The sequence below is a fragment of the Harpia harpyja genome, chromosome 15 (genome assembly GCF_026419915.1).
Source record: "Harpia harpyja isolate bHarHar1 chromosome 15, bHarHar1 primary haplotype, whole genome shotgun sequence".
In the NCBI taxonomy this organism is placed as follows: Eukaryota; Metazoa; Chordata; class Aves; order Accipitriformes; family Accipitridae; genus Harpia; species Harpia harpyja.
In genome coordinates, this window is record NC_068954.1 from 16,088,730 (window position 1) to 16,115,213 (window position 26,484).

Consider the following 26,484-nt stretch of genomic DNA (forward strand, 5'->3'; position numbering starts at 1 on the left):
GGTTGTGTCCACATTTGAATGTACATGCACGCAGTTTATTTATTTTTCATTCCATACAAGCCTCTTTAAATAAGATTTAATAAGTCTAGCCCATGTAAGCTTATTACAGGCTGACAAATCTTTGGAGTTTGACACGGTCTGTAATTTTCTTAAAGAATTATTATGTTCTACTTATTTGGGTGACAGAAGCCTGTCTAACTGGTACAATTACCTGCACAACAGGGCACACGGACCACTTAGTAACCTAAATACATGGCTTAAACCCAAGAGTAGGTGTTGTCTCCAGCTACGTGGGTGGCCCAGGTTGGCTTTGGGAAAGTTAAAAAAGCCGATTTTCGCTTTAACCAACAGCGCGGAAACGCTTTAAAACAGAAGTTTCTGCTGCAGAGCGCCTGTGCGCCCAGCGAAGGCAGGACGCGGCACCCGCACACGACGGGCGTACGGGAGTCAGCAGGGGGGCTAGCCGCGGCTTACAAAAAGGAGCGGTTTCACAACCGAAGAGAGCAAGGACGGCTCGCCGCCCCCTTCCAGCAGCCACTCGACACGTCCTCAGAGCTGTGGCGGCAGGAACTTCGTGACGAACTGCCGCCGCAACGCTTCCCCCCCCCGCCCCGGCCCCGCCTGCCCGCTGAGGGAAGCCCCGCTGAGGCGAGGCGGTGCCGCCGCACCCCAACGGCTCTTCCCGCCGTGCGCCCCCCCGGCGGGAGCGGGGGCGGGCTCGCTGTTGGCCCCGTGTCCCCGCCGCCGCCTTACCCGGCCAGCTCCAGCAGCAGGCTGCCCACGCTGACCCCCCGCGCCGACCTGGCCGCCAGCACCGCCGCCAGCTGCGGCAGCTTGATCACGGCGCACACCGCCCAGGTGCTCCAGTGGGCCAAGGCCAGCAGCGTCGGCGCCATGCCGCTGCGCTGCGCACCCGCGGCAGCCCGGAACGGGGAACCCGCGGCGCGGTCCGGCGCGGCGTGGCGGCGTGGCGGCGTGGGGTGGGGTGGGGTGGGGTGGGGCGGGGAGCCCGGCCCGGCCCCGCTCCGCTGGCGCGGGGGCGGCCGTCACGGAGCGCTCATGGCGGCCGCGCTGCCCGGGGCGTGGGGCGTGGAGGCCGCCCGGCCTGTGGGGAGAGGAGAGCCGGGCCCGGCGGCGGGCATCTCCCGCTCCCCATCCGCCTCCCAGGGCCTCGCCGCGCCTGAGCGCGCTGCCGGGCGGCTTGGCAAGCCCGGGGAGGCCGGCGCGGCCCCCTCGGGAGGGGGAGTGCTTCCTCTCGGCCGCCTGCGGGGGAAGGGGCCGGTCACCCCCCCCAGTCCCCGTGCGGGCGTGTTGCCGAACGCCGCGCTGACGGGGGGAGCGGAGCGGAGCGAGGACCGAGGCCTACCCACAGCTAACGCTCCTCCGTGCCAGGGCCGAGAAACGTTCAGCGCCGGGTTGAGAGCGTGGGTCCTGAAATGACTCTGTGTTACCTTAAACAAAACCCGCAAAACAGTGATCATCGGATGCTGGGTTGGCACAAAAGCTTAGCCACGGGTTGTGTTCACCTAGGAGTAGTGTCGGTCAGCTCTCGGTTTGGAGCTGCAGGTAGGCTGGAGTTTGGCCTTCTCCCCCAAAGTGGAGTCTGCAGTGCTACAGCTCCTGCGTTTTTCGGGTCACGCTGTCTGGATCGCTGTGGTGCTAATTCCTGTGGTAGGGATGGCATAGTTTTGACAGCAGCATTTTTGGTTGCACAGAAAGAAAGTTCAGCAAAATTAAAAGTTCCTGAATGCTGGACGTGTCACGTTATCGAAGATGGAGCAATTTCGTTGGAACATACACCTACCCGCCATACACAGTTATACACAAAAATGGTAAAGTGCCATTTTTAAAGCTTTTGTCCTTATCAGCTTGTCAGAACTAAGTAAGAGCAATTATCCAAGGAATACACATTTGTACCGATCACGCACATACATAGAGAATGTTGGCTCTTTCATGTCTGCATATGGCCGGGACTATGCAGAGTGTCAAATTTGTACCATTAATTCAGATTTTTACCTACGGCATAATTGCTTTAACACGAGGTGTTATTTGCAGGCATAAAACTTCTTCTTTTTCATTTTAATGAAAGTTGGATTTCTGTATGACTAATAGTTCGTAACAGGGTTTAGTTTCAGCTGTTTTGCATTTCTCACAAATTGTTTTCTCTTGTTTTGGTAATATGATTTGACAAACAGGTTTATCACATTCATTCTACATACCTTTAGTGATATTTTAAAACAATATTACTAATGCTTAATTTGTAAATCATGTTGCCCTCCGTGTAATTCAGTCATAAAAAAAGAAGCACGTATGTAGGGTACATAAAATCTCAAAACTCTGATTGAAATAAATGCCCCCCCAAATAAGGAATTTTAATTTAAAAACTGTGTTTCTGTTAATATAATTCAAATTAATCAAGCTTTTCAAAGACAATAATCTCTAAAAGAAAAAAAAATAAGTTAACATAGTAACTGTTCCAAGATTTTCTTGATCAACTGAGTTCTCAGCCTTGTGGGAGTATTGTGTACTTGAAAAAAGAGTTGAGTAACCCATCACACAAGATGAAGTTACTTTATTTAAAATTAGGTGTGAGGTATAGATGTGTCTGTCATTTCAGATAATCTGAAAATAACAGAGAAATATTTAAGGTATGACAAAAAAATTTAATCTGTGAAGAGTACAAGAAATGCAGTTTTATATCAAATTTCAGACTCTTATACTTGAGAAGTTGCAGCAGAATGCAGAACCACTTTACAGTTCAGTGAATAAATTCATTACGTTTGAATCTACAGTGCCGATTGCCTGTTTCACAGCAGACAGGCAGTGGTTTAACACTGCTGCACCTCAAATAGGAATGCAAATGTTGATTCCTATAAAAAAAAAATACAGAAGGAAAATAATCTTTCTGTAATAACGGAAGACAAAAAGCCAAACCAGGATTTTTTTTCCAATAATGATGTTGGCTTATCATAGTTGAGTTTTTAAGCAAAATAATGCCTTGAATTTTGTGGTTTTGTAAGGAATGCAGAAAGTGCTCTCTTGCTTGTTATTTCCACAGCCTACCATGCTAGCAGGGAATAGTTCATTTCATAGATAATTGGTGGTTTAAGCTCCAGGTTAAAATAAAGGAAGTTCCACAACTGGGGAACCTGTGGGGGTGGAGACAACCCCCAGGAGACGTGTGGAGGAAGGCTGGGGGGGGACAGCGTTGGCCAGGGACAGCAGGCCACAGGAGGCTTGCTCACTTGCCCTGAGAAGGGCATGTGATGCTGTGTGAACACACGTGGCCCGGGAAAGAAACTGGAGGAATTGGATGTATCAGCACAGTTGCAGAGCTGTGACCTCTTTGGGATCACGGGGACAGAGTAGCGTAGCTCATGATGAGTGCTGTGATGGAAGGATACAAACTCTTTGGGAAAAGCAGGCAGGGAAATGAGTGGAAGTTGTGTTCTACACAAACAGGTATCTGTTTGCCTGGAGCTTTTCTCCACTTTGGAGTGAGCAAGGAGCCAACTGAGATCTGAGGGGTCGGGAACGGTGGGGAGACCAGCATGGGCGACATTGTGGGGCCATCTGCTATAAATTGCCTGGTCAGGAGGAGGAAGCAGATGAAGCCTTAAATAAATAAAAAAGTTTGTAATTGTAGGCCCAGGCTTCTTTTGGAATGTAAAATTGCTCTGACATCTGGAGGAGCCACCTGGTGGGGTAAAAGCAGTCCAACCAATTTTTGTGGGGCATCAAGAACATTTGTTTTTTGACCCAGATGCTGGATTTGTTACTCAGAAACAAGGAGGAACTAGTAGGCAATGTACAGGTCAAGGGCAGCCTTGGCAGCAGTGACTACAGGATCTTAGAGTTAAGATCCCAAGAGAAGTAAGGAAGGCAAATAGCAGAATAAAGAATCTGTGCTTCAGGAGAATAGAATTGGGCTTGTTCAGGAAACCTGCCTGTCAGTATCCCTCAGGAAATTGCTATGGGGGGCGACCATGCTTGTAGCACAAAACCAGTCTCCCCAGTGAGCTGAAACCTGAGCAAGCATGGCAGAAGAAGAGCTTGGCCAAATGGGCAGTGCTTGCCTGAACTCAGACACCAAAAGGGAGGGTTTGGAAGATGGAAGCAGGGATGAGCTACCCAGGCAATACAAAAGGATTGCCCGGGCACATGGGGATGGAGCTCAGAGACCAGAGCTCAGCTGGAGTTGAAATTGGCAAAGGATGTGAACAACACCAAGAAGTGTGTCCACAATTACTTTGGCAACAAAAGAAAGATGAAGGAAAATGTGGGCACACGCTTTGGCAAGGTAGAGGACATATTTAAGAATGGCATGGAAAAAGCCAAGGTGTTCAGTGCCATTTTTTGTGTCAGTTCTTACTAGCAAGGTCTGCTCACAAGCCTCTTGGGTTCCCTGAGCCTAGTGGCACAGTCAGAGGCAGTGAAATACTAACCACGGTGGAGGACAGAGTTGGGGACCACAGAAGCAAACTGTACAAAGGCTGCTCCATGGGACCAGATGGGATGCATCTAGGGGTGCTGAAGGAGCTGGTTGACATTATTGCAAGGCCACTGACTATTTTTCATCTTTGGCAGGTTGTGGTTATCAGAGGAGATTTCCAGATGACTGGAAAAATGCAAATGTCAAATCTTCTTGCAGGAAGGAGGATCCAGAGCATGACAGGCTGGTCAACCTAACCTTAGTTTCTAGGAAAATTATGGAGCAAATCCTCCATAATGGCCTCCTCTGGCTGTTTCCAGGTGTGTGAAAGACAAGATGGTGACTGGGAACAGCCAGTTTGATTTACCAAGGGCAAATTCTGTGCCTCAGTCACCCTGAGTGCTTTCTCTGAGAGAGCTGGGTTGGTGGATGAGGGAAGAGCAGTGGATGTCATTTACCTTGACTTTAGCAAGGCCTTTAAGATGGTCTCACTTAGCATCCTGTCGTGGTTTAACCCCAGCCAGCAACTAAACACCACGCAGCCGCTCACTCTCTCCCCCCCACCCAGTGGGATGGGGGAGAAAATCGGGAAAAGAAGCAAAACCCGTGGGTTGAGATAAGAATGGTTTAATAGAACAGAAAAGAAGAAACTAATAATGATAATGATAACACTAATAAAATGACAACAGCAATAACGAAAGGATTGGAATGTACAAATGATGCGCAGTGCAATTGCTCACCACCCGCCGACCGACACCCAGCCAGTCCCCGAGCGGCGAATCCCTGCCCCCCCCACTTCCCCGTTCTTATACTGGATGGGACGTCACATGGTATGGAATACACCGTTGGCCAGTTTGGGTCAGGTGCCCTGGCTGTGTCCTGTGCCAACTTCTTGTGCCCCTCCAGCTTTCTCACTGGCTGGGCATGAGAAGCTGAAAAATCCTTGACATTAGTCTAAACACTACTGAGCAACAACTGAAGACATCAGTGTTATCAACATTCTTCGCATACTGAACTCAAAACATAGCACTGTACCAGCTACTAGGAAGACAGTTAACTCTATCCCAGCTGAAACCAGGACACATCCCTGTAGTGAAGGTGGGGAGGCACAGGCTGGATGGGAAGACCACAGGGTTGGTGGAAAACTGAGCAGCTGGGCTCAGAGAGTAGTTGTTAGCAGACTGACATCCAGTGGGTGGCCAAATTATGGGTGGTGTTTCTCAGGCGCTGTTACTGGGGCCAATACTATTTTAAGTTTTGCATTAACAACCTGGCCAAGGGGTGGAGTGTGTTCTCAGCAGGTCTGTGGATAGTACCACCTTGCTGGCAGCCTTAAACACGCTTGGCAGTTGAACTGCCACTTGGAGGGATCTTTGCAGGCTGAAAAGATGGACTGACAGAAAACTGATGAAGTGTAATAAAAATTAAAGCTGCCTGTGACAGAGTAACCCCATGCATCAGTAAAGACTGGGGGCCAACAGGACCAAAAACTATTTTAAGGAAAAGGACATGGGGGTTCTAAGGGACAACAAGTTGAATGTGAGTCAGCGTTGTGGTCTGCCAGCAAAGATGGGCAACTTCGTCCTGGGCTGTGTTAGCAAGAGGGTAGCCTGCAGGTTTATGGAAGCGGTCTTTCCTCTCTAACACTTGTGAGAGCACACCTGGAGTACTGCTGAATACTGGAACAGGGGCCAGAGAGGCTCTGGAATCTCCATCTCTGGAGATTTTCACAACTCAGCAGGACCAGGTCCTGAGCAACCTGATGTAACATCAATGTTGGCCTTACTTTGAGCAGGGGATTGGCCTAGAGGCCTCCAGAGGTCCCTTCTGGCCAATATAACTGATTTAACGTACTTTAGTCCTTATGCAAACTGCATATTTGAGGCCTCATTCTACCACTGGAGGCATCACGGTAAAAGCAAGGTAAAAATTATCAAGACTTTAAAAAAAAAGGATGACTGTGATTCTAGCTACTCTTTGTATTTGGCTGTATTTGCTGAACGCTTTTGTAATGCCCAAGGACTGGGAGTTTTACTATTGACTTGAGTAGTCAGACTGATGCAGAGTTGTCACAAAAGCTCGCCATGAGGTAGGAGGATATCTCTGGGCTGAGAGACTCCTCGGTGGCAGAATGACAGTGTTTCAACTGATTTGAAGAACCTGCTCTTACTAAAGGGGTCCAATGGATCCCTGTGTACTTCGTGTTTGAGGTTATGTTGTACAAGTGTGCGTGATAGGAGTATAAATGAAACATTGGAGGTTGCATGTAGTTCATTGGTTTTGCGTGCGGTATGTTAAGTATATTTGTGGCAAACTGAAAATATGGCTGTATTTATATAAGGTTTACTTCATGTTAGGCTGAACAGAAGCATCACAAATTGAATGAAAGTACTGTAAGCAAAAAAACCCTCAAATCCTGTTGACTCAGTGTTTGGTCTTTGAAATGGTTTATTCAGTCAACTGAAGGCCTGAAGGCCATTCTGGGTAATGGCATGTTATCTAAAATAATATGGTTAGCTAAAAAGTAGTACTGCAAGAGCCTAGAATACCAAACACAGACTTAAAAACCTAACCCAAAACCTAACAAAGCCAAAGAACTGGGAGGAGCAAAAGAGAAGGAAAATATATTAACTAGTTTGTACTAGGACTTGTTAAACTGATTTTCGTATTAAATTTAGAATTGTCACTTTTATGTAGAAAATCTACATTGAGCTTGTAGCCCAGAGAGGGGGTTGAGCTGTAGCATTTGGATCTGGAACTGACATTGTTCTAGATCCATGCTTACATCTGAATTACTCATATAAGAGGCTTTGGTAAGAGTTGAGAGTGTGAGTACGTTATGGCAGCCCTTCCTAATGTCCTGGTGTGTGATGCCTCCTGCATTCTTGCTAGAGGTCTTATGATTCTCCCAGAGCATGCAAATGGATCTATCAGCACTGAGGAGCAGCTACAGTATAATCATGCTTGTTCCAGTAAAGAAAACCATCAGCTCACCAGATCTGAAACACCGCCATGCGCTGGTTTCTCCCCATGGCTTTTATGTTTTCAGTGAAAATCAGTTCGGTAGCCCTATGGTAATACAATGCTAGCAATGTATCAGCATTTTGTTAAGTTTTGCTATAGAAGAGTTTCTGTAAACATTGTGTTTTCCATCCATTTGGCTTTTAAGAGAGATAATCATGTAGCTGCTAATGAGCATTGTGATAGTTGCAGATGGTTCTATGCCACATCGTTGGTTTGGTTTATTTCTCTTTCTCAGCAATACCTGTAGTTGAAATAAGAGTTACTGCATGAATACATTTGTTATTTCACAGATTATATAAAATATTTCCAGAGATGACAATTGGTCATTAGTAAATGGGGAAAATAGACTCAGAGTTTCCTCTGGGCATTCCCCAGTTAAAGAGACAGTTAAGAGACATTTGCGGCGGTTTTGCTCCATCAACCTAGCATGAAGGTCTTGTGCTGAGGTGAGGCTGTAACCCCAGATACTTGGAAATTCCATTTCTAAGTATTGGTGGTTTTGTGGATGCATACAGCTTCTGAGAGAGGCTTTGAGAAGGTTACAAGCTGAAGTCAGTCTATGGCGTCTGTGCCCTCTGACAGAAGAGGGCTGTGGGCAGGGCTGTGATTGACAGAACTGTGCAAGCGCCTCTTCAGCCTTTGGCAGAACTTCTGAGTTTCTTGGAGAAGCATCTGTGTTTCAAGGAATTCATCCAAGCAGACGTGAAGTTTTCTGAAGAGGGAAAAGCATACCTGACATGGATTCAGAGTAGTGAGTAGAGTTTTTAAGAGAGGCATCCTGCTTTAGGAAAGGTTTATTGGTTTCTGTCTGGGCAGGATTTAGGAAAAGCAGCGTGAGGCCCTAACAAATTATTGTTGATTTCTAAAACCAACAAACAAAAGAATACCCCACTTCAGAAAACTACTGTCTGCTTTAAGATGAACTTCAATTCAGAAATTTTGTTCTGTAGAGTGTTCTTTATAGAAAGCAAACAACGTGAATGTGTATGTACATAGTACGTACAAACATATGATGATGCCTGGACTGTCAGTATTGTCCATCTAATGTTCATAGATAATTATCCTCTCCCTTCCCTGTTTAGGAATCTTACTGTTTATGCAGCAATTTTCACAGAATGATGAGACCTCCTTTGTAGGAAAACCCATTTAGTAGTTGTTTACTTTAGAGTAATTTAAAGGACAAGAAACAGTTTTAAATAGTTTTTAAGAAACACAGTTGGATTTACAGTCATCACTGATCTTATAAAACAAAATTTTATAGTTAAGATGCCACCTGGGAACGATATACAAAGACTAGTCTAAAAGTATGAGACATACAGGTTTATATGAAGTTACATATGTTATGTTTTGTTAAAAAATATATTTTTCACACTTTTTTATTATAAGCGGAACTCAACATGAGAACATACAACATTTGGAGGTGCTGGAAGCATCAATGCACCAAGTTACAATTAATATTAACAATCCTTAAAAGTCCACCAGAGAAAGCAGTGTATCTAACTGAAGAATTAAATTAACATAGCTACCCACTTGTGCTCTTTAACTGAAAGAAATACAGAAAATGAATTGTCTAAACATGTATAATCTCTTGTTTGAGATCTGGCAGCAAAAGGGAAAAAAGCTTGTAAAACTGAAGCACAAGTGATACATCATAAGAACTCTTTACAAGAAGCTTACAACACAGTTTAGTATTTACACAATCTCTTTAATAAATGGAATTTCCACTGATTATTTGCAGATTTCAATGCTGTTGCCATCTCATCCAGTCTTTCCAAGAGACTCTGCTTGTGTAAATAAGGATTAGTTGGCAAAGTTATTTATGGTAAAAGAAAAATGATTGTTAAACTTGGGATGAAAATGGCATCTAGGGGATATCTGTTTGCTGCCTTCTACTCGCAGATGCTAAGGCAGTTTTGATTAGGGCCTTGGATATTCCCAAAAGGCCTTTCTGGAGGTTACTGTATGTGGTAGAAAGATCCAAACTAACTTTGGAAACATAACACTGGGTACCAGAGGAGGCCTAACTGCAGCAGCATAAAATAATTTGCATTTCCAAAGGAAGTGTAATAATTGAACAAAATAAGGTGTCCAGTGCAATACGACGTTCCCATATCGCATGGATTATCAGATCTATTCTACATGGGAAACTTTGTTCTCTAAACAGTCACTTTCCCCTTAGAGGTACTCCTTAAGACGTCAAGTGTTTAAGAGTTGCTGTTGATTTCATCAGGAAATAGGAATGAACTGGAGTTTTGGGGGTGAACAGAGCTATTCCTATTCAGTTGTTGCCACCAGTATTTTTGAGTCATTTCAATTAGCTCAATCAGAAAGTCAAGGTATTAACTTAATTCCGTATCAAAAGAGGCAGTACAGTTGTGGGTTGCTGTGGTCTTGCAACAAGGCACAGAGCTACATTTTCCAAGGTTGCACGCTTCAATGATTAAGCCAAAAATCCTTGCATATTTTGGCTCCACTTCAGGTATACCTACAGTCTTTCCTATTGTGATCTATTGGACTGAAGTGACCTGTGCAAAGCAGTACATCTGAGAAGGAGTGCAGGGGTGTGGGGGGGTCTTACTGTGCGGTATACATGTAATCACTGCAAGTACCCCAGTGCAGGAACTGCCTGGCATCTCAACAGGTGCTTTATCTGATTAAGGACACAATCAGGACTACACTTCATTAATAAAGGCTTCCTGAAATTGTTGAAAGAAAATTAGTTGTCACCATTCATACATGTGACATAATGACATGAATGTGCTCTTTGAGAAGTGTTCTTACATGGCTGTCAGGAGGGCACTAGTCAAGCCTCTCAGATGTGTGCAATTAAGCGAAGCATGTCTAGACTTTGTGAAAAGCATTTTCTATGAGTAGTTAGAAGAACTAGAAATATATTTTCTATCAAAAAAATCAGGTGATTAATCTGTATTTTAGAGGTGCAATCTATTTAAACCTGGTGTAATTGAAAAAGGATTTTTTACTATTCTTTTTGAATGTGTTTGAAAAATCATGTTTGCAAAGTGTGTTCTGATCCCAACTCTGGTGTAGTCAGAGAATTGGTGAAAAGCTCTTCAGATGGTCATTCAATTTATACACTAAGAGACAAACCCTATTAAATATGTCATTCTTGGTGGATGTGTGTGTTTAACCATCAAAGGTGGAGATTCCTCAGGGAATCTATTTCAATGCTGTGTTAGCCTGACTACTAGCTTCCCAAAAAGTTAACATGATTCTTCCTTGCTATAATTTAAGCCTGTTATTTTTACTATTGTCTGCCACTTACATGAAGTGCAAATTATTCCTTTTCTCATTTCAGAACTCTACATGTATCTAAAGACTGCTATCCTCCTCCCAGACTGCTTTTTCCTCTTCAGGTTAAACTTTTACAGTCTTTTTAATCTTTCCTCATAAGACGTATCTTCCCGTACTCCAGTTACCATCACTGCTTCTCTAGGCTCTGCCTAGTGGCCCACATTTTTATTGTAAGACATGGAAGGTCTTGTCCAAAACTGGAAGAAGTGCTTCAGCTGAAACAATGCCAGTGCTAAGTGAAGTGGGAGGGTTAAATTGTGCACTGCTTAGGCCATCCTCTTTCCCATACCCTCCAGTTTGCGGGAACTCTCTGGGAGAGGGACTCTCTGGATTCACACACAGCAAACAGAGTCAAGAATCTGGAATTATTTAATGTCCCTTGAAATTAAAAAGGAATTGTGTAACACTGCCTTGCTATAACTTGGTGTCCTTTTCAGTGGATCACTTGAATGTGGAGTGAGTGCCATCTGGAGGTTAGGAAACGTCGAGCTCTGTGTGCTTTCATGCTGAAAAGCAAAATCCCCATGCTTTATAAACGAAATGTTCTTACCTGAATAGGAGCTTGAGCCTGACAGATACTGGACATCTGCCACTCAGTGTAGAGCTTATGACCCATAGCAAGACAGGAGGCTGCTCAGTATGTCTCAGAGTAAGGCATGCAAGTGTAATGACTTTCAGTATTTTGCAATCACCAATAAATATGTAACCTCTGAGTGGCCTGTGCAGTTTTTGGAAGAAGATCTGGACAGCATGGGGACAAGGAAAGGCTTGATCTCCTCTCCCTCCTTCAGATGTTTGAAGATAAACCAGTTCCTGGTGCAGTTTTCTGCTCACAGGAGAGAACAGAAAGCATTTTAGCTGAACAAAAGGATACCTTTTTTAAAGAGTAGGTTCCCATTTGGTATGTCTGAACACAGTTGTCTATCGCAATTCATGTCTGCACAGAGTGGAACCAGTCCTCCTCACTTGGGCTGATTGCATGATGTGGTCTTCCTTCTTTAGGTAGCTTAGCTGTCATCCTAAAAGCCTTAATCCTCCAGTTCTTGCTGTGTTGAGAAAGCCAGGAGGAGAACTGCCTGGTGCTGTGATTTCAGTGAGTGGGATTTGGCTTTTCTTTCTACAGCGTCTTTTTGTTTTTTTCCAGAGACCACTCAGGTGTTGACACTGATCACACTCTTCCATACCACCTCTTGTGCTTTTGAACTCTTTCTGCTGCTGAAGTCTAATAAAAACAAATAGCCTTAGTTGCAAAACATAAATATACGCATCTCCACCTTAGTCTGGTGAGAGATTGCAGCCTGTTGTATCAAGGCAATGCTTATGGCTTCTGTGTTGATCCCCACCTAGGACTGAGCATGATCGTACAGAAGCTACATAGAGTTCAAAAGGCATATATTGTATGTACTTTCTCCATGCTCTGCTGATTACTGCTTTTTCCCTACAGAACAACAAGGTCATAAACAAAGTTTGCACCTATATAATGAAGATGCACTAGTGAACAGGCTTTAGGTATTGTGTCGATTTAGCTTGGTGATGGTTTCTCTAGGCAACCACAGATTTTAGGAATTATGAACCTGTTAAATTCAAGGCTGATGGTCCTAAGAGTGTAAGACAGGTTGCTGAGACAACACGCCTTCAGAGCAAAATGTGAAAGCCTGCTTCCTTGTCAATGAGTTTCCATCAGCTAAACCAGAAAAAAAGAATACGAGAAGGGAATCTGAGAGCAGCAAATCTAAAGAAACAAAAATGAAAACTAGTGTGAAAAAAATTTGGTCTCCCTCCCTGCTAAGGGAGGGGTGAAAAAGCATAGAACACATCTCACGTGCCTTAAATTTTATTCTTTAGAGCAAGCTTAAACATGCAGATGACAGAGGCTGATCAATCCTTGGCTAACTACATGAAGTGCAACAAGCTGCTGCATTTTATTGCACTGACTTTCAGAATTGAATGTATATTGTTTATGTTGGGATTCATCTGAGTGGGTCTTCATTAATTGTTTATTTTCAGGAGATAAAAGTTCAGGAAGAAATTGCCTTTTGGCTGTAATCTTATTCTTTCTGATGTTCGTGGCAACCTTACTGTAGACTTGCATGGGAAGATGGATGAGATCAGTAGTGCTAACTCTCTCTATATGGCCCAGTCCCCCCAAATACAAAGAGTATTGCCTCCTACGACATTGTTAGACAACATCCATCTTTGGTCTTAAAGAAGGTCTGTGCTAGACAGTAGTATTGGTCTCTCTGAGAAAAAAAATTGAGGCATTTTGTACGTGCTGTGGAATCTGTTGGCTAGAACCATTCAACTTGCTTTGTTACGGTTGTGTTTTTACTGAAGCACTAGGAAAGCTGGAGCTCACCCTCAAGTTTCCTCTTTCGTGCTCCACTGCTGAAGAAGTAATCCATGTTTACCAGAGCCCTGCCAAGTTCAGTATTCATTCGACTGCCAACAGTCTGGTTGGTCGAGTTGGGAACTTTGCTTGAGAACACAGGCATATAGTTTGGCAGAGGCTTCTGCTCCTTTTTGCTACCCTGGATGAAACAAAGACCGTTAATAAGTTTTCAGAATTACATCCATTGCTTTTTACAAAAATACAAGTTACTGAGATTATTTGTAATATCAGCACTTTTGCTTTTGAAATTGGTATTTGAATGTACTTAAAGATGTCATACTGAATGTATGTGAAACTGTTGGAAGAAATAACAGGAAAAAAAAATTGTTTTACTTTATCTTACATGGGAATAAGATAACATGGGGAAATGAATAATTTTCAAATATGTTGCATAAAATGTCAGCTGGGACAGAAGTTAGCCTGCTCTAGAATGGTTATGATGTGGGAGGTTTTTTGTTTAATTTTTAGTAAGTGGCTTGGATTTCAGCATGACATTATCCTACAAATTTTCTCCTGGGAAGATGGTTATTCTAGCACTTGTCTTTCTATGGAGTTGTTAATACTGAAACAGATTGAACACACGCACATACTGTATTTCTTTGTGGCATAAGCAGCAGATGAAAGGCACTTCAGTTGTCTTTTATTTTTCCTAAAGATTTTAGTCTTAAAGCATTTGCCGATTATGCCTAAGTATGCTTCAATTTGAAATATTAGCCTGGCACAAATTGAGAAAAACTAAAAAGAGCCTGGATTACAGTTGAATGTTTGTTTAAAACTTACCATTTGGTCATAGTCCTTTAGGAAACTCCAGTTGTGGTACCTTGGAATAGAAGTAAAAAATGCAGTGTAAAATATTCTGTCTTTAAATAAAATACTTAATGTTGGTCATATTTGAATGCCTATTTAACTGCTCAATTTGATACTTACAGCCCAGCTCTTACACCTGCAAGCTCTTTGTACTGAAACCTGTCTTTCCTGTGGTGAAGCCCAGGGTTTTCTTTATTCCCATATAGAGCCCATACTACATGAGGAGTGGGTTTTTTTTGCTAAAGGAATATGAAAATAGCATGTCCACAATGTATTCTTTGCACAAATGCAGATAAATTAGCAAAGTCCTGAGTCACTCTGGCAAACTTTTGTCCCATGCCTTGAGGAAGACACAGCTGCTTATTTTTTAAATGACCAATACTCTGCTCCTACCAATTCTGGTAGGAATTCCCAGAGCTGTATTTGCTGCAGGCAAACACCCATGGGAGTATTTTGTGCAGATAGGCAGCAGTGCTAGGAGCAAATTGAGTCCAAAGACCTGAGTTTTGCTCTTCAGCTCTGTTCTATACCTGGTGTGGGACTACAGGGCAATTCCTTTGATTTTTCTGTCCTTTGCTTTCCCTGGCCCAAAATGGAGAAAACTGAAGTTCACCTGCTATTGTAAAAGTACTGTGAGGTCAAGAGAGTAAACAGTTAACTACAGCTGTATTTGCAGCAGGGCTCAAGGGACACCTGGGTTGACTCTCTGAGCTGGTTATCTGTGCCTATACAGTGGTACATCTAAGCTCATTGATCTAGTGTTGAAGCTGTACATCCTTCTGAATTGAGCTCATCTGTACAGCACAGCCATGTACCACGTGGAGCTAGGAGCATTGGATTTCTGTGCTGCACTCCCCCATCCAGAGCAGATATGCCCTAAGTGCAAGTAAAAGCTGATTTATGATTGTTGTGTTTATCACTATATATCTTGGTATAGCAGCACAGCATAGAGGTCCTAAAATTTTTTATCTTGCTATGCTAGCCACTACTTGAACATAGCAGATTTGGGTGTTACTGGATGGTGCTAATTACTGAGAAATGCTTGGGTCTCAGACATTTACCTATATCCACTTCAAGTCAGACCACTAACACATAGCAGCCTTCCCCATCACTGTTTTTGGGATGGGGATGTGGAGCCGAAGGACAGTTCTCTGCAGGCTGTAGCATATGTAGTCTGATGAATCCATCTTTAGGGATCTGTCCTTCATGTGTCTGTCCTACCCTTTTACAAGAGTTTCTGTCTTTGTAGCTAAGACTGGAGAGCAGGACATGCATCAGCTATATGATGTGTTACCTGTCTTTCTTACACATGAAAGTGAGTTTGCACCAGTATCCATGACTCTGAATCCCAGGGTGCATGCACAGAGAGAGGGTCCCTCTTGGTGCCTTAGCTAGGGAATGGGTGTGGAACATGCTGGGCCCATTTGGGATGAGTCTGAACACACAGCTGTGAAAGAATACATTGCCACCACGGCCCTGGCTTTGCATGCATCAGAGTCCTGACATCAGCCTTTCCCTCAGGTAAAAGGGAAGCCAGACAGGAGTGCAAATGCATCTCTGGGAAAATCAGAGCTGTGATTTGTATCTCCTCCAGAAGGCTGAGGAGGATGAGGGTTTTCAGATGGTTTCTTTTCCCATTCTAAAAAAGCCTGAGAGTGATGTTCTTTTTCCTCCTTTTCCTTTAGCTTGGCTAATTTGCAGTTGGAATTGGATCTGATTTTACTTTTGCTAAGGATATTCTTCTAATAGGCATGCTCATGCTGTGTACTGAAGTATGAACATAAACACTTAAGATGTGGCAAAGACAGAGAGGATCTTAATTTCAGTTTCCGTCAGGTCACTGGTGTATACACAGTCAAAGCTTAGGTTGTATGTGTGCAGTTCAGTCTGCTGAAACACTCTAACAATGGGGCATGTTCAGTAGATTTACAGATTGGGAATACAAAATCATATTTTGGCAGAACACTCTGTTCAGCTTCCATTTCAGCCATTTCCAAGAATATGAGAAGAGGTGATAATATCAGTGTGTCTGCAATAAATTAGAAAGGTTGGCACATTTATATCTTCATTGTGGAAATCTCTATAAAGCTAAAAGATACTTAGCATGCGATTCTTTGCATCTCTTTTCAGCTTAAGCCCAGCATGCCAGGAGATATTAGCATAGATTTTGTCCAGTGAAGGAAAACAGAGATAATATAATCTTAGAAAGAAAGGTGTTAGAGTCTGATCCAAAGTCCCTGCAGAAGAAAATTTCCTTTGATAGTGTAGACTTTGGATCAAGCCCTAAGACTGTCAGCAAGCATCAGTACCATTGTCAAAATGAGTAGAAGAGGCATGAACTGGAACAAGTGACTTACCAGATTTTTCTTGCTCTCTGTTCAGCCTCCACAGACTCTCTCCAGATCTTATCCTGTTGAACCTGGTCCTGCTGCAGTGCTGCCTGCTCATCAGCCCAGGCCCGAGTAGCCGGTTGTGCAATGACAGGTCTTCTGGGTTGGGTGCTGCCGAGAGACACAGATGGAGCTGAGGCTGGTTGCCCCAGAGGTGTGGTTGCTGGTTGCCAAGACCTAACCAAGGTATTTCTCCTGAATCCAGAACCCTTTCCCAACTTGTCCATTTTGAGACTCACTGTGTCCCCAGTATTGCTAGGTATATTGTGGCTGTTAGGAAAGTTAAACCTGCTATTGTTTGCACTTTCAAAGCTCCTTCTCTCCTAACGTTTTCTTCTAGCTGCTGATTTGGAGTGCTTTCAGAAAATGAATGTGCACGGCAGCACTGACAGGCAGTGCTGGGCACTGTTTTACTTCCCTCTTATTTAATGCTCATTTCCTACTGCTTTATCTTGCTTTGTTGCTTGAATGCTGAGGGAGTTTTCATGGTAACAGCAATTTTGTAAGCAACAACTGTTACTGAAAGCCATCGGATCTCCAGCCGTAACCAGCAAACTCTCAGCTTATGAGGTGATTACTGCTGCTTGCAGCTGAGACCACCCTCTATTCAAAATCCTCAGAAAAATAAAGTCTGGTTTAGTAGCAAAGGGTGATGTGGAGATTGCTGCTGAGTATGTCACAAGGACTTTTGTTGTCGTTATGTAGCAGAAGCAAAATCTCCTGAAAGCTGCTGGTTTCCCTGGTGTGTTTACTGTCTCTATTGGAAACAAGTCTGACTTGTGAATATTCACCAGAAAGGGAGTGGAGACCAGTGGGACAGCTGCTGGGGCCTTGAACTCTATTTGGGGCAGAGCTTGTTTGTTGAAAAGAAGGCACTTCAACGAATCTGTGCTTTGAAAGCTCCTTATTTTCAGATTCTAAAAAAAGAGCAGCCAGAGATCATCAAAAGTCCTTTTTAAGTACTTGGAGATTTCTGCAGGAGGCATTAAGCAACTATGAGAAGTAGTTTTTCAGTAACTTTAAAAGGTTATTAGTATACAAAGCGAGAATTTTCAAAACAGTGTCCAAAATATCAGTGTTTGTCTTTACAGTCAGCCTGTTGGGCTTTTGTGGTATTAAGTCACTTCCTCAGGTATTTGTGACCTTGCAGGAAAGCGGAGTATTTTAAGTATAAATTTCCTCTGAAATTCTTGACGAACTTGTTTTTGAATAGTGTGGATTAGCTCCCGATGAAATCAGCCTCTTGCTTCATCTTCCTGGTAAATGCTAATGAACTTTGAATCTACTTTTCTAGGGGTTTTTTGGCAGACTTACTTGCTTGCAGTATTGGGAAATACATGCTGAATTTGGCAAATAATTTCTTTTAAAATAGTTACAACTACACAACAATCCAAACACTTCATGTAGACATATTTGAGCAAGAAATACTTCTATATTTGGAAAAATTATTCTGACTTTGAAGGTTGCAGTAACATAACTTAAGAAGAGATAAACTCCACCTCAAACCACAGTGTTTGCTTTGGGTTTGAATGAATTTTTAGTAGTCTTTTTGTTGTTTGTTTGCTTGTTTTTCTGAGATAATTGAAACCGAAACAGTGTTTTTCATCTCTTTCAGCCAAAAAGCAAAAAAAGTCATGTATCCATGCAGCATTATCATGAACTGAAGAAAGGAACTGTTTGCCAACCTGGCCTGATAGTTGTCTCTGTTCCTATTGTGGAATCTGCTTATCCTGCTGCATTTGATCCAGGGTCCTCTCCAAGTTAGAGTGTGTGCAGCTGGTTGGAGAATGGGGTTTTAGCAGCATCTAGCTGCTCTAAAAGGAAGCCGAGGCATGTTTGGAAGACCCAGTGCATTAATCAGTGCACATGGGATTTTAGCTCCTGATCAGTCAGGAAAGGATCCTGATGGGAAGTCTGTTCCTGTGCATGGAACACTTTTTAATTCTTGTTTACAAAGTTCTTGTGTTATTTTAATTCTAATCCTTTCTTCAAGTCAATTCTGCAAATTAAACATAATAAACTGAAAATGGTTATTGAGCTGAGTGTGTTCCAAATGACTACTTGTAGCTACTGAATAAACTGGACGGAAAGATTACAAGCAGGTGTTTAAAGTCTTTGCCATTGGGTGGTGTCTGCAAAGATGCAGGACTTGTAACTACCCTGGTTTTGATGCGGGTGTAGGGCTACGAAGTGCCTCTCAGAACATCTCACTGAAAGTGAACTTATAGGTTAAAGCCAAATGTGTTGGTCTGAGAAGCCCCAACCTCAGAAAAGAAAGAAGTCTTAACTGTTTAGGACTTCTTTAGGCTTTAAACAAAAGTAAGCTATGAGTCTACATGCAAGTATTGGACACTTCATAGTGTTCAAGCCATTTCTCTGGAAATAATAGACGGGAATGGGATCATGGCTGTTTAAATAAGTTGGGTTTTAAAAAAATTACGATAATGGGACTTTAAAATGTAGCTACTGTTCCAAAAACAGATCACTAAGAGCTAAATTTTGAAAATTATCCCATTTTCTGTTGGGACCAGAAGTCATTAAGGGAGTGGTTATGCACCATTAAAGCACATCAAGGTGAGTGCAAGAGTGAAATTTCTGGGCGTTCCTCTAGATTCCTTACTAGATATTACTAGCCCATTTAGGCCATTTACTAGATTAACAGCCCAGCAGAACTGCTGCAGATACTGAGCTGTTTCCCTCATATTACCATCTGCCAGTTTAGTATTTGTTTATTATAACAACGTAGGGCATTTAAGCAGGGAGCTCATTTGAATTCATACGACTGATTTACTCTGTACTTCTTTCATCCTGTAGGAGAATAGGTTGGTGTTTATTGTGGCTTCATGCCATATGTATCTATGTAAATTGATTATAGCATCTTTATTTTTTCTGGTTGGGGACATGAAACTTGAAAAAAGTTATGAATGTCACTGTAGGAGATGGTGCCTTTGCTTAGGAGTTTGGTTTGGGATTAGTTTATCTGACAAGCAGTGTTGGTGCCCATCATTCTAAGGAAGAACTTGACTGAGGTTAGTCTTTTGTTGTTGCCAGACAAGTGATGATATGCACCACAAATTCATCTGTGAAAAATATGTTATTTCCCCCTGTCAAAGGAAAAGATGTCTAGAGGGGCATTTTATGGAGGAAAAAGTTCAGACAAAACGTTTTTATTTGACCACAAGAGGGTATTGCAGTATCAGTTATGCAAGACGAGCTAATGTTTGCCTTTATATGCACTGCCTTATTTTTAAAATACACACTTCTCGAAACTGATCATTTACATTAGGCGGTAGTTAAGAAAATTAGGTTTTGCATGCCAGTATTTGATGTCCTTGTCCAGAGGCAATTTCTGAGATGTTTTTTCTAAAATTTGTTTTGGTTTTTATAGTAAGAAGTTTTTTGAAGCTCAAGAAGTTCTCATAGGTTTCACTGGAAGCCAGGGACTTCAGAGGCTCATTCCAAAACACTGAAAAACTTAATGGAAATTGCTTCGTTAAATGCAAGAATACATCAGTTACAGAAGGGAAGTAATAACAGGAGATGAATGTGTTGCTCCTTTGGTTGGAAGTGCATCTTGGTCCAGGTCAGGCACTGTGAAAGTCAGTGAGACTCTGACCTCATTTTCCCACGTAGTCCTACTTGCAGGAATAAGATCTGAAATCTTTTTTAGCTCATTTGTGTTTCCCAGATTTTTCCTTTATATCCAAGTCTTCTACAGTATACCTTCAATGTTGGTTTGCAGTTTTTTCATAAGTCAGTACTGTGCTGGGATACTTTCCTACAAAAGTTATGTCTTCTAAACTCTAAGGACTGTGTTGCCAAATGTTCATGCCATGTTTTGTACAGTTCAGACCATGGAGGAGGGAGCTAGAAGGATTTCTGGATTCTCCCACTCCTAGATCTGATGCTGAATTTAGGAGAAGATGCATGGTATGCCTGCCTGTCTCCCAGCAAGTCTGCCTGTAGAAGAAGAAAGATCACAGCCATATCACATTATCTTTGAAGAACAAATTTCCAAGGGGTGTGATAGTGATTTGATGGACAGCAAAGCAATTTTCATACAAGAAAGTTTGTGTTTGTGAGAGATCGCAGAGATTTAAGAAACAAACACATTTAAAAACACAAGTGCAGTGTATATTGTCATGTGTGAGTAAGAGGCAGGAGCAAAATTGTCAGCTGGAGGAGATGGCAGCTCTCTGGAGACCAGCTTTTCAGAGCAGATCACCATTCAGAAGATCTCTGCCACTTCACAAGTGGGACAGAGACCCACATGGAAATCTTTCAGTATGAGAAGTGTTGTCTGCCTCAAATAGTGACATTTGCGTTGTCATCATCTTCCTCAAAGGGATAAAGATCAGTCAAGTCAGTCAAGATTGCAGGCTGGAAGATGGGTCATGTCAGTGGTTAGCAGAACAGGGTGTTAGATGATCGATCAGAGGACACTGAGCACCCAGCAGAGAAGTGACGGATAGCAGAGCATTACTGCAGTGCTTTCTCACTGGCCCTGGGTGGTAACCACCAAGGGCCCTAGAAAGCCCAGAGGTGACAGATCCTGCTGACAAGCTGTGTCTTGGTCTGGCAGGAGCAGAGTGCCTTGGGTCACTGTATGCAGCCAAAATGAAAACAAATCCTGCAAACTACCAGTGTGGAGTAAAACTCCTTTTAAACGATTATGTAGCTGCTTGATTAAAGGCCTCATGCATTAAATTTTGCCGTAGCTTCCATAAAAAACCATAAACTTCTTTCTTGTCTTAATGGAGTTCTGCTGAGAGAGCCTGGCAAGTTGAGCGTCTGTTGCGTCGGCAGCGTACAAATACCACTGAGGGAATGTCTGCTTCCAGTGACACAGAGTCTGACACTTCAAAATAAAATCAAAGCTGTAATGCAGACTGTAAGAAATCTGCTGTGGGTTTTTTTGTCCTCTTCTTATAATATAAATTCTAGTGTTACAAGGTACATTAGCTACTGATATGCAGTTTGCTTTATTTGAAACAAAAATTATTTATTTGGAAAAATATTATTTACTTGAAAAAAATATTAAACAGCAGCTATTCCATAGAACATGCAGGCCTGTTACATTAGAGTCTTCTGCTTAAACCTGCTGCCTGAGCAAGGTGATGGGATTTCAGGGAGGGAGTACTGCACAGCTGTTGTGTGAGTAGGGGTGTTTGGAAGTATCTGGTTTGAGGAGAAAGAACTATAAATATAAGAAGTGTTCCTCACTGGCTGAGGAATGTTTTCAGTTGCTATTTCACATAATTTCGGTCTTAGAGGCTAGATCCTGTCAAGAAGTGCAATACTGCATGGACAACCAAAGTTGTTTTCATTAGTCAGAGCTGTTCAAGTCACAGCCTCACCACGGCAGGGAGCTCGGTAACTGCATAGTGAAGCTTGGCTTTATTCTGTTCATCCTTGCTGCTTTCTTGCACAGTTCATTAACAGGCCTAAGAGAATTTCAGTGTATAAAGTAATTAAGTACTTCGGAAAAGGCTATACTGCATACTGCTTAAGTACCTAAGGCAGCAGTTTGACCTCTGGAGTCTGGCATAGCCCTGATTTTCTGTGCTCCTGCAATACGTTTCTGTTAACAGTATCAGCTTACAGGTCAGTTTGTAACAGCCGAGGAGAAGCCTTCATAAATACCGCAGAGATTCAGTTTTCTCTGTCTGCTACCTGGCACACTGTAGTACTTACAGAAGTATTTTATCCTGCGAATTACAGTGTTCCAGGTGTGTATCGCTATATATTTCAATGCTCAGGATGCTGTTCAGTTGTTTTTTTGATTATTCTCTGTTTCGTAGCTATCTCCTCCAGCAGCTAAGAGTCTATTTGTTGATCTGCACTTTAATACAGTAAATGTTTCATTTACCATCTTCTCACTGTATTCAGAAAGGACATTAACTTTCTGTTTTAATGTGAGATACCAAAAATTCTCTGCTGCAATTTAGGCAAAGTTTTCAAATCGGGGTACCTAAAATCTGTTTTAAATTGTGTCTCTGGCTATTAAATGAAAGGGAGCTGTTTTCAAACATTCTTAGCCTTTGCAAGTTCTGTTGGCTGAGAATTGAGCTACTTCTTCCTTTTAGTTTTTTTCAAGATAACTGTCAAGAGTCTAAAATTGGGAAGCCTTGTCTGAACATGTCAATCACAAGCTTCATCTGGTTTTCAGCAAAGCTTTTAGCATCTTCATTGCAGCTATTAGTGTATGTTTCCTTCTTAACTGTAGAAGCCAGTGTTAAATCGCACTTCAGGCTGATGTTTGGCCACCTCTGACTGTTGGGGATTAGAAGGAAGTTCTTCCTAAAGGCAGGATGTTCCCATAACTGGATGTAGGGGGTTTTGTGTATAGCCTTTTCTTTAATATGCTAGAATCTGGTGGGAAGTTTCTGGAGATGATAGAATTCAGGTCTGAAGGGACCTCAGGAGGTCTCTAGCCCAACCTGCTCCTCACAGCAGGGTCAGCTGTGAGATCAGCTGGTCAGGGCTTTATGCCATTGGTCTCAAAAGCCTCCAAGGATGGAGACTGCACAACCTTTTGGGGTAATGCGGCTCACTGCTTGGCTGCCCTCATGATGAAGTTTTGCCTTATATAGTCAGAACCTCTCTTGTTTCAACTTGTGCCCATTTTATTTTGTCCTCCCACTGGGCACCGCTGTGAGCAGCCTGGCTGTGTCTTTCCAGTAACCTCCTTGCAGGTACTAGGAGACTGCTCTTGGGTGTCCCCACAGCCTTCTCTGCTCCAGGCTGAGCAGGATTTGATCACCGGTCGCATTGCCTCTTGCACAGATCTTTACCTAACTCACTCCATTCTCTAATCCCTGCCTGATTTGACCATATACACTGCTCATGGCCAGCAGAGCAGATGCTCCATGAGACCTAGAAAGGAAAGCAATGGAGTGTACCAGGAAAGCACAGTCCGTTTTGCCATTCTTTTCTTGGATCACCTGCACTGTTCTGTAGTTCAGTTGAGCCTTATTCCTTCTATGGTTGTAGAGAGCTGCTTTGTTTTGCTATGGAGTTGGAAACTTTTGCTCCCTGAAGAAATGGGCAGCCAGAACAATGTGAAATCTTCCCAGATGTCTTTTTGGAGCTTTGTATTTTTAGCTCAGTTGTACAACAGTTCACATGCGAATACTCAAACAGTAAGGCAAAAATGAAAGGAAAACCTTTCATTTCTGACCTTAGGGCCAGAGCAGCCAAACAGACTTTGAACAGCTTTCAGACCGGACTTCCATTGTACCAGATGCTTCATTAAAGATCCTGTTAACAATATAATGAAGAGAATGGGAGCCTGGCTCTTAGGATGGGCTATATTCCAGTTTTCGGGACAGTTCCCAGTTTTTAGGAAACCTTTTGCTTAGGTTACTGCTTAAGTTTGGAAAGCTTCCAAAGCAGTAGACAGCTATGCAATTAAAAACAGAGTTGCAGAATTAGAGTAAATTCCTACTTTCTTACAACTGATCACTTAATGAGAAAAGGGCAAGACCTTTTCCTACTTTTTGTGTGAATTATCCACATAATCTGCACACATACACTATGAGGATTATATATCTGTCTTTAAAAATCCAGCTTTGATCACAGCGTTGACATAAGTGCATCTACCAGTCTCTTCCATGCAGACATCATAAAAAACTTTTCAGCAAAACTGAGATTGTGGAAAATTGTTGACCTGTTCAACCTGAAATATTTCATCTTGAAATGTAATGACATCAGTGAATCTTTGATGAACGAGAAGCAGGGTTTCCAAAACACTTCCAGGATCTGGAGTCCCAGGACAGAGCGCAGAGAGTAAAGCCAGCAGCCTCCCAGCATGGAGGACCCCATGCCAGGTGAGGTCTCCCTGCAGCTTCCAGCATTCCTGCTGCTGAACAGCAGGAATCTCAGAGTTCTGAGATATTGGGCTACCTGCATCCTTGGTTTCTGGGCAGACTACTCAAGGCTTCGATATGTTTTTAAAAGAGTGAAAAAGATAGCAACCAAAATAGGGATATTCAGAGGCGCTTTTTCATTCTTCATGGTATGCTGCAGCATACCAGGTCATTGGTAGTTTAAACCATGAAAAGAGCATTCTGCAAATCCTGTTTCTTGTCTGCTGTGCATGCTAAAGATCCTTTAAATGTATTCTGATTTGTTTAAGATTGACTAACCCATGCAAAATTAGTTGGGTCAGTTGAGTTAGTCACACACAGAGGCATCTACTGCCATTTAGAAAGTCCTTAGGATACTTGAGAAATCCATGCAGGGCCAGAAGATCCCTAGCAAACCTGCAAGAGACCGGTGTCTTTCTACGACAGCAGGAGGGAAAGGCAGGAACATCTGGCTGTCAGATTGCAGTAGATGGCTATAAGTGCATCAATATTCACATCTGATGTCCAGTTTAGAGTGTTTTTCAAGCAAATCTCCCGGTCATCTCCACTTACTGTATTTTGGGTTGTGCCACAGGGTGGTCTTGGAACACGCAGGCTCTGGGGACTCCTGGGTTGCTGCTGGGGAAGGCGAGCTGCACCCACTCTCCAGCTGCTCAGGGGTGTTAACGCTGCGGACCAGGAAAGAGCAGGCAGCCCCTGACCCGCAGGGTGGATTAAATGTCCTCATGAGTCCTTAACAGCAGTTGGTTTCGCTCCACAGATCCACACTACCTGCTATTGCAGACATGTTCCCTAGACCTCCATTACCTGTAAGGTCAGCGGAGATACCCTTATGGAGTCCTACATGCAGATGTTGAAAATGAGATTTCTTAATAGGAAGGAAAGGTATAACTACACCTATGTTAGGAAAATAGTGCTGGCGCCCGCTCTCTGGGTGGGAATCAGAAGCATTCCCTACCTTAGTGGAAGAAGTTTATTATTAAGTGATTGCATTAAATTGCATGATATTTCCTGTTACTTATTTGCTGTTTAAAAAGGGACTTATCCAGGAGTAAAGGGAGAAATTGGGTGGGGGAATTCATAGAAAACCAACTTAAATTCCCAGTTTTCTGTTAGAGGAAAGTATGTGGTTTTTCTCTATTTGATATGCTTTATATTTCTAATTCCAGCCATTCTTCTTTCATAAGAGTTTTGTTTATATACTTGAACCTGACAATTGGAGGATTAAGGATGTGTTTGGACTGCCTTTTTTGCAAGTCTGATTATGAAAACCACCTAAGCCATTAGCATAAAATAAAAAGCAGAAAATTTCTTATACTTGTGGTTCCAGTAGGAGAGCTGTTCACAGGAGCCAAAAGTTTTGCTGGTGAATGAGAATATCCATTTTGGAAATAGCCTGCACTAGCTCTGTTGTTAAAATGGTACCATACTCTTGCAAAAGGCTAATTTAGGGATTTTGCAAGAAGCTTCTCTGTGCTGTATCTGTTTGCTCTTTGCCGGTTCCCATTCCTCCAGGGTCTCATTAACTTGCCATAATGTGAATATTCACCTAGGCTGCATACCTTAACTTGCACAAACCTACAATTTTGCAAGAGGACTAGAAAACAGCAACAATCAAAGCAGACTTTTCAAACTGCTGCTTCTTTTAAAGCTTTTATCACAAAATACAGATTAAAATGCCATTTTTAACCTAAAAAAAAAGTTTATCTTGCTTTTCTACATACCTTTGTTTATGGTGAGTATTCAAATTCATTTCCTTAGAATAAGGACTTCTCAGCGCCATGGTGTGTGACGGCTTCTTTACTTTATACTTTCTGTTTTATGGACTCCACTACTGATACTGTTGTTAGCTGGGTGAAGTAAATAGACTTTGAGAAAAAGATCACACCATAGCAACCCTCAGCTTCTGTTTACAGTTCAAATAAACGTCTGTGCCGTGGATATTTATGTCCTGAGGAATTTTCTAAACCAGTACACTAACTGGTTTAATAACAAAAGGATTAATGCAGATAAACTGAAGACAAATTTACACTCAATATTTAAATGGTGAATAAATTTATTTTGTAAAAGCTCCCAGTAAATAATACATCACAGCCACTCAGTAGGGAGAGGGTATTTTTTGACGTATTTATTGTACTAGAAAGTGCATGACAATTCTGAGGGAGAGGTTCATGTAAGCACTCGGCAGAATATGAGTTCTCCCATTAAAACTCCCTTTGTTTAATGGGAGCAACTCTGTGTGTGGTTTGAAAACCCAAACCC

The 26,484-nt window shown here is 42.6% G+C and overlaps 2 protein-coding genes and 1 long non-coding RNA gene across 6 annotated transcripts in view; 1 reads left to right on the top strand and 2 right to left on the bottom strand.

The window, feature by feature from the left end:
* Positions 1–1,684, bottom strand: part of SLC66A3 (solute carrier family 66 member 3) — a 10,941-nt gene extending 9,257 nt beyond the window's left edge. Inside the window, exon 1 of one of the 2 annotated variants that reach the window (XM_052809466.1) lies at positions 1,527–1,684. In XM_052809466.1, the coding sequence (XP_052665426.1) occupies positions 1,527–1,684 (158 nt within the window). Of the gene's footprint in view, positions 1–753; positions 985–1,526 lie in introns of those variants that run through there. The other variant, XM_052809467.1, reaches the window with a different exon arrangement.
* LOC128151798 (uncharacterized) lies at positions 743–19,902 on the top strand. Of its 2 annotated transcripts, none has more exons than XR_008238465.1 (4): positions 743–858; positions 16,347–16,540; positions 17,970–18,266; positions 19,747–19,902. It is a non-coding gene; the product is annotated as an uncharacterized LOC128151798 (long non-coding RNA). The 2 variants fall into 2 exon arrangements; XR_008238464.1 differs by lacking the exon at positions 743–858 and adding an exon at positions 1,717–1,832.
* On the bottom strand, positions 8,797–26,033 carry C15H2orf50 (chromosome 15 C2orf50 homolog). 2 transcript variants are annotated; one of them, XM_052809469.1, is made up of 4 exons: positions 25,947–26,033; positions 16,322–16,465; positions 13,938–13,977; positions 8,797–13,296 (listed from the first exon to the last, which is right to left on the bottom strand). In XM_052809469.1, the coding sequence occupies exons 1-4, from the start codon at positions 26,003–26,005 to the stop codon at positions 13,105–13,107; spliced, it is 435 nt and encodes a 144-aa protein (XP_052665429.1). In that variant the 5' UTR covers positions 26,006–26,033; the 3' UTR covers positions 8,797–13,104. The 2 variants fall into 2 exon arrangements, with proteins under 2 accessions (XP_052665429.1, XP_052665428.1); XM_052809468.1 differs by lacking the exon at positions 25,947–26,033 and having other exon boundaries at positions 16,322–17,104.
* Positions 26,034–26,484: the final 451 nt, after the last annotated feature.

Excerpts from the sequence above, each read along its gene's own strand:
- C15H2orf50 (XM_052809468.1), bottom strand. The coding sequence starts at position 16,581 with ATGGACAAGTTGGGAAAGGGTTCTGGATTCAGGAGAAATACCTTGGTT. Across the intron at positions 13,978-16,321 it reads CAGAGAGCAAGAAAAATCTG|GTACCACAACTGGAGTTTCC; the intron begins GTAAGTCACTTG and ends TTCTATTCCAAG. Across the intron at positions 13,297-13,937 it reads TAAAGGACTATGACCAAATG|GGTAGCAAAAAGGAGCAGAA; the intron begins GTAAGTTTTAAA and ends TGTTTCATCCAG.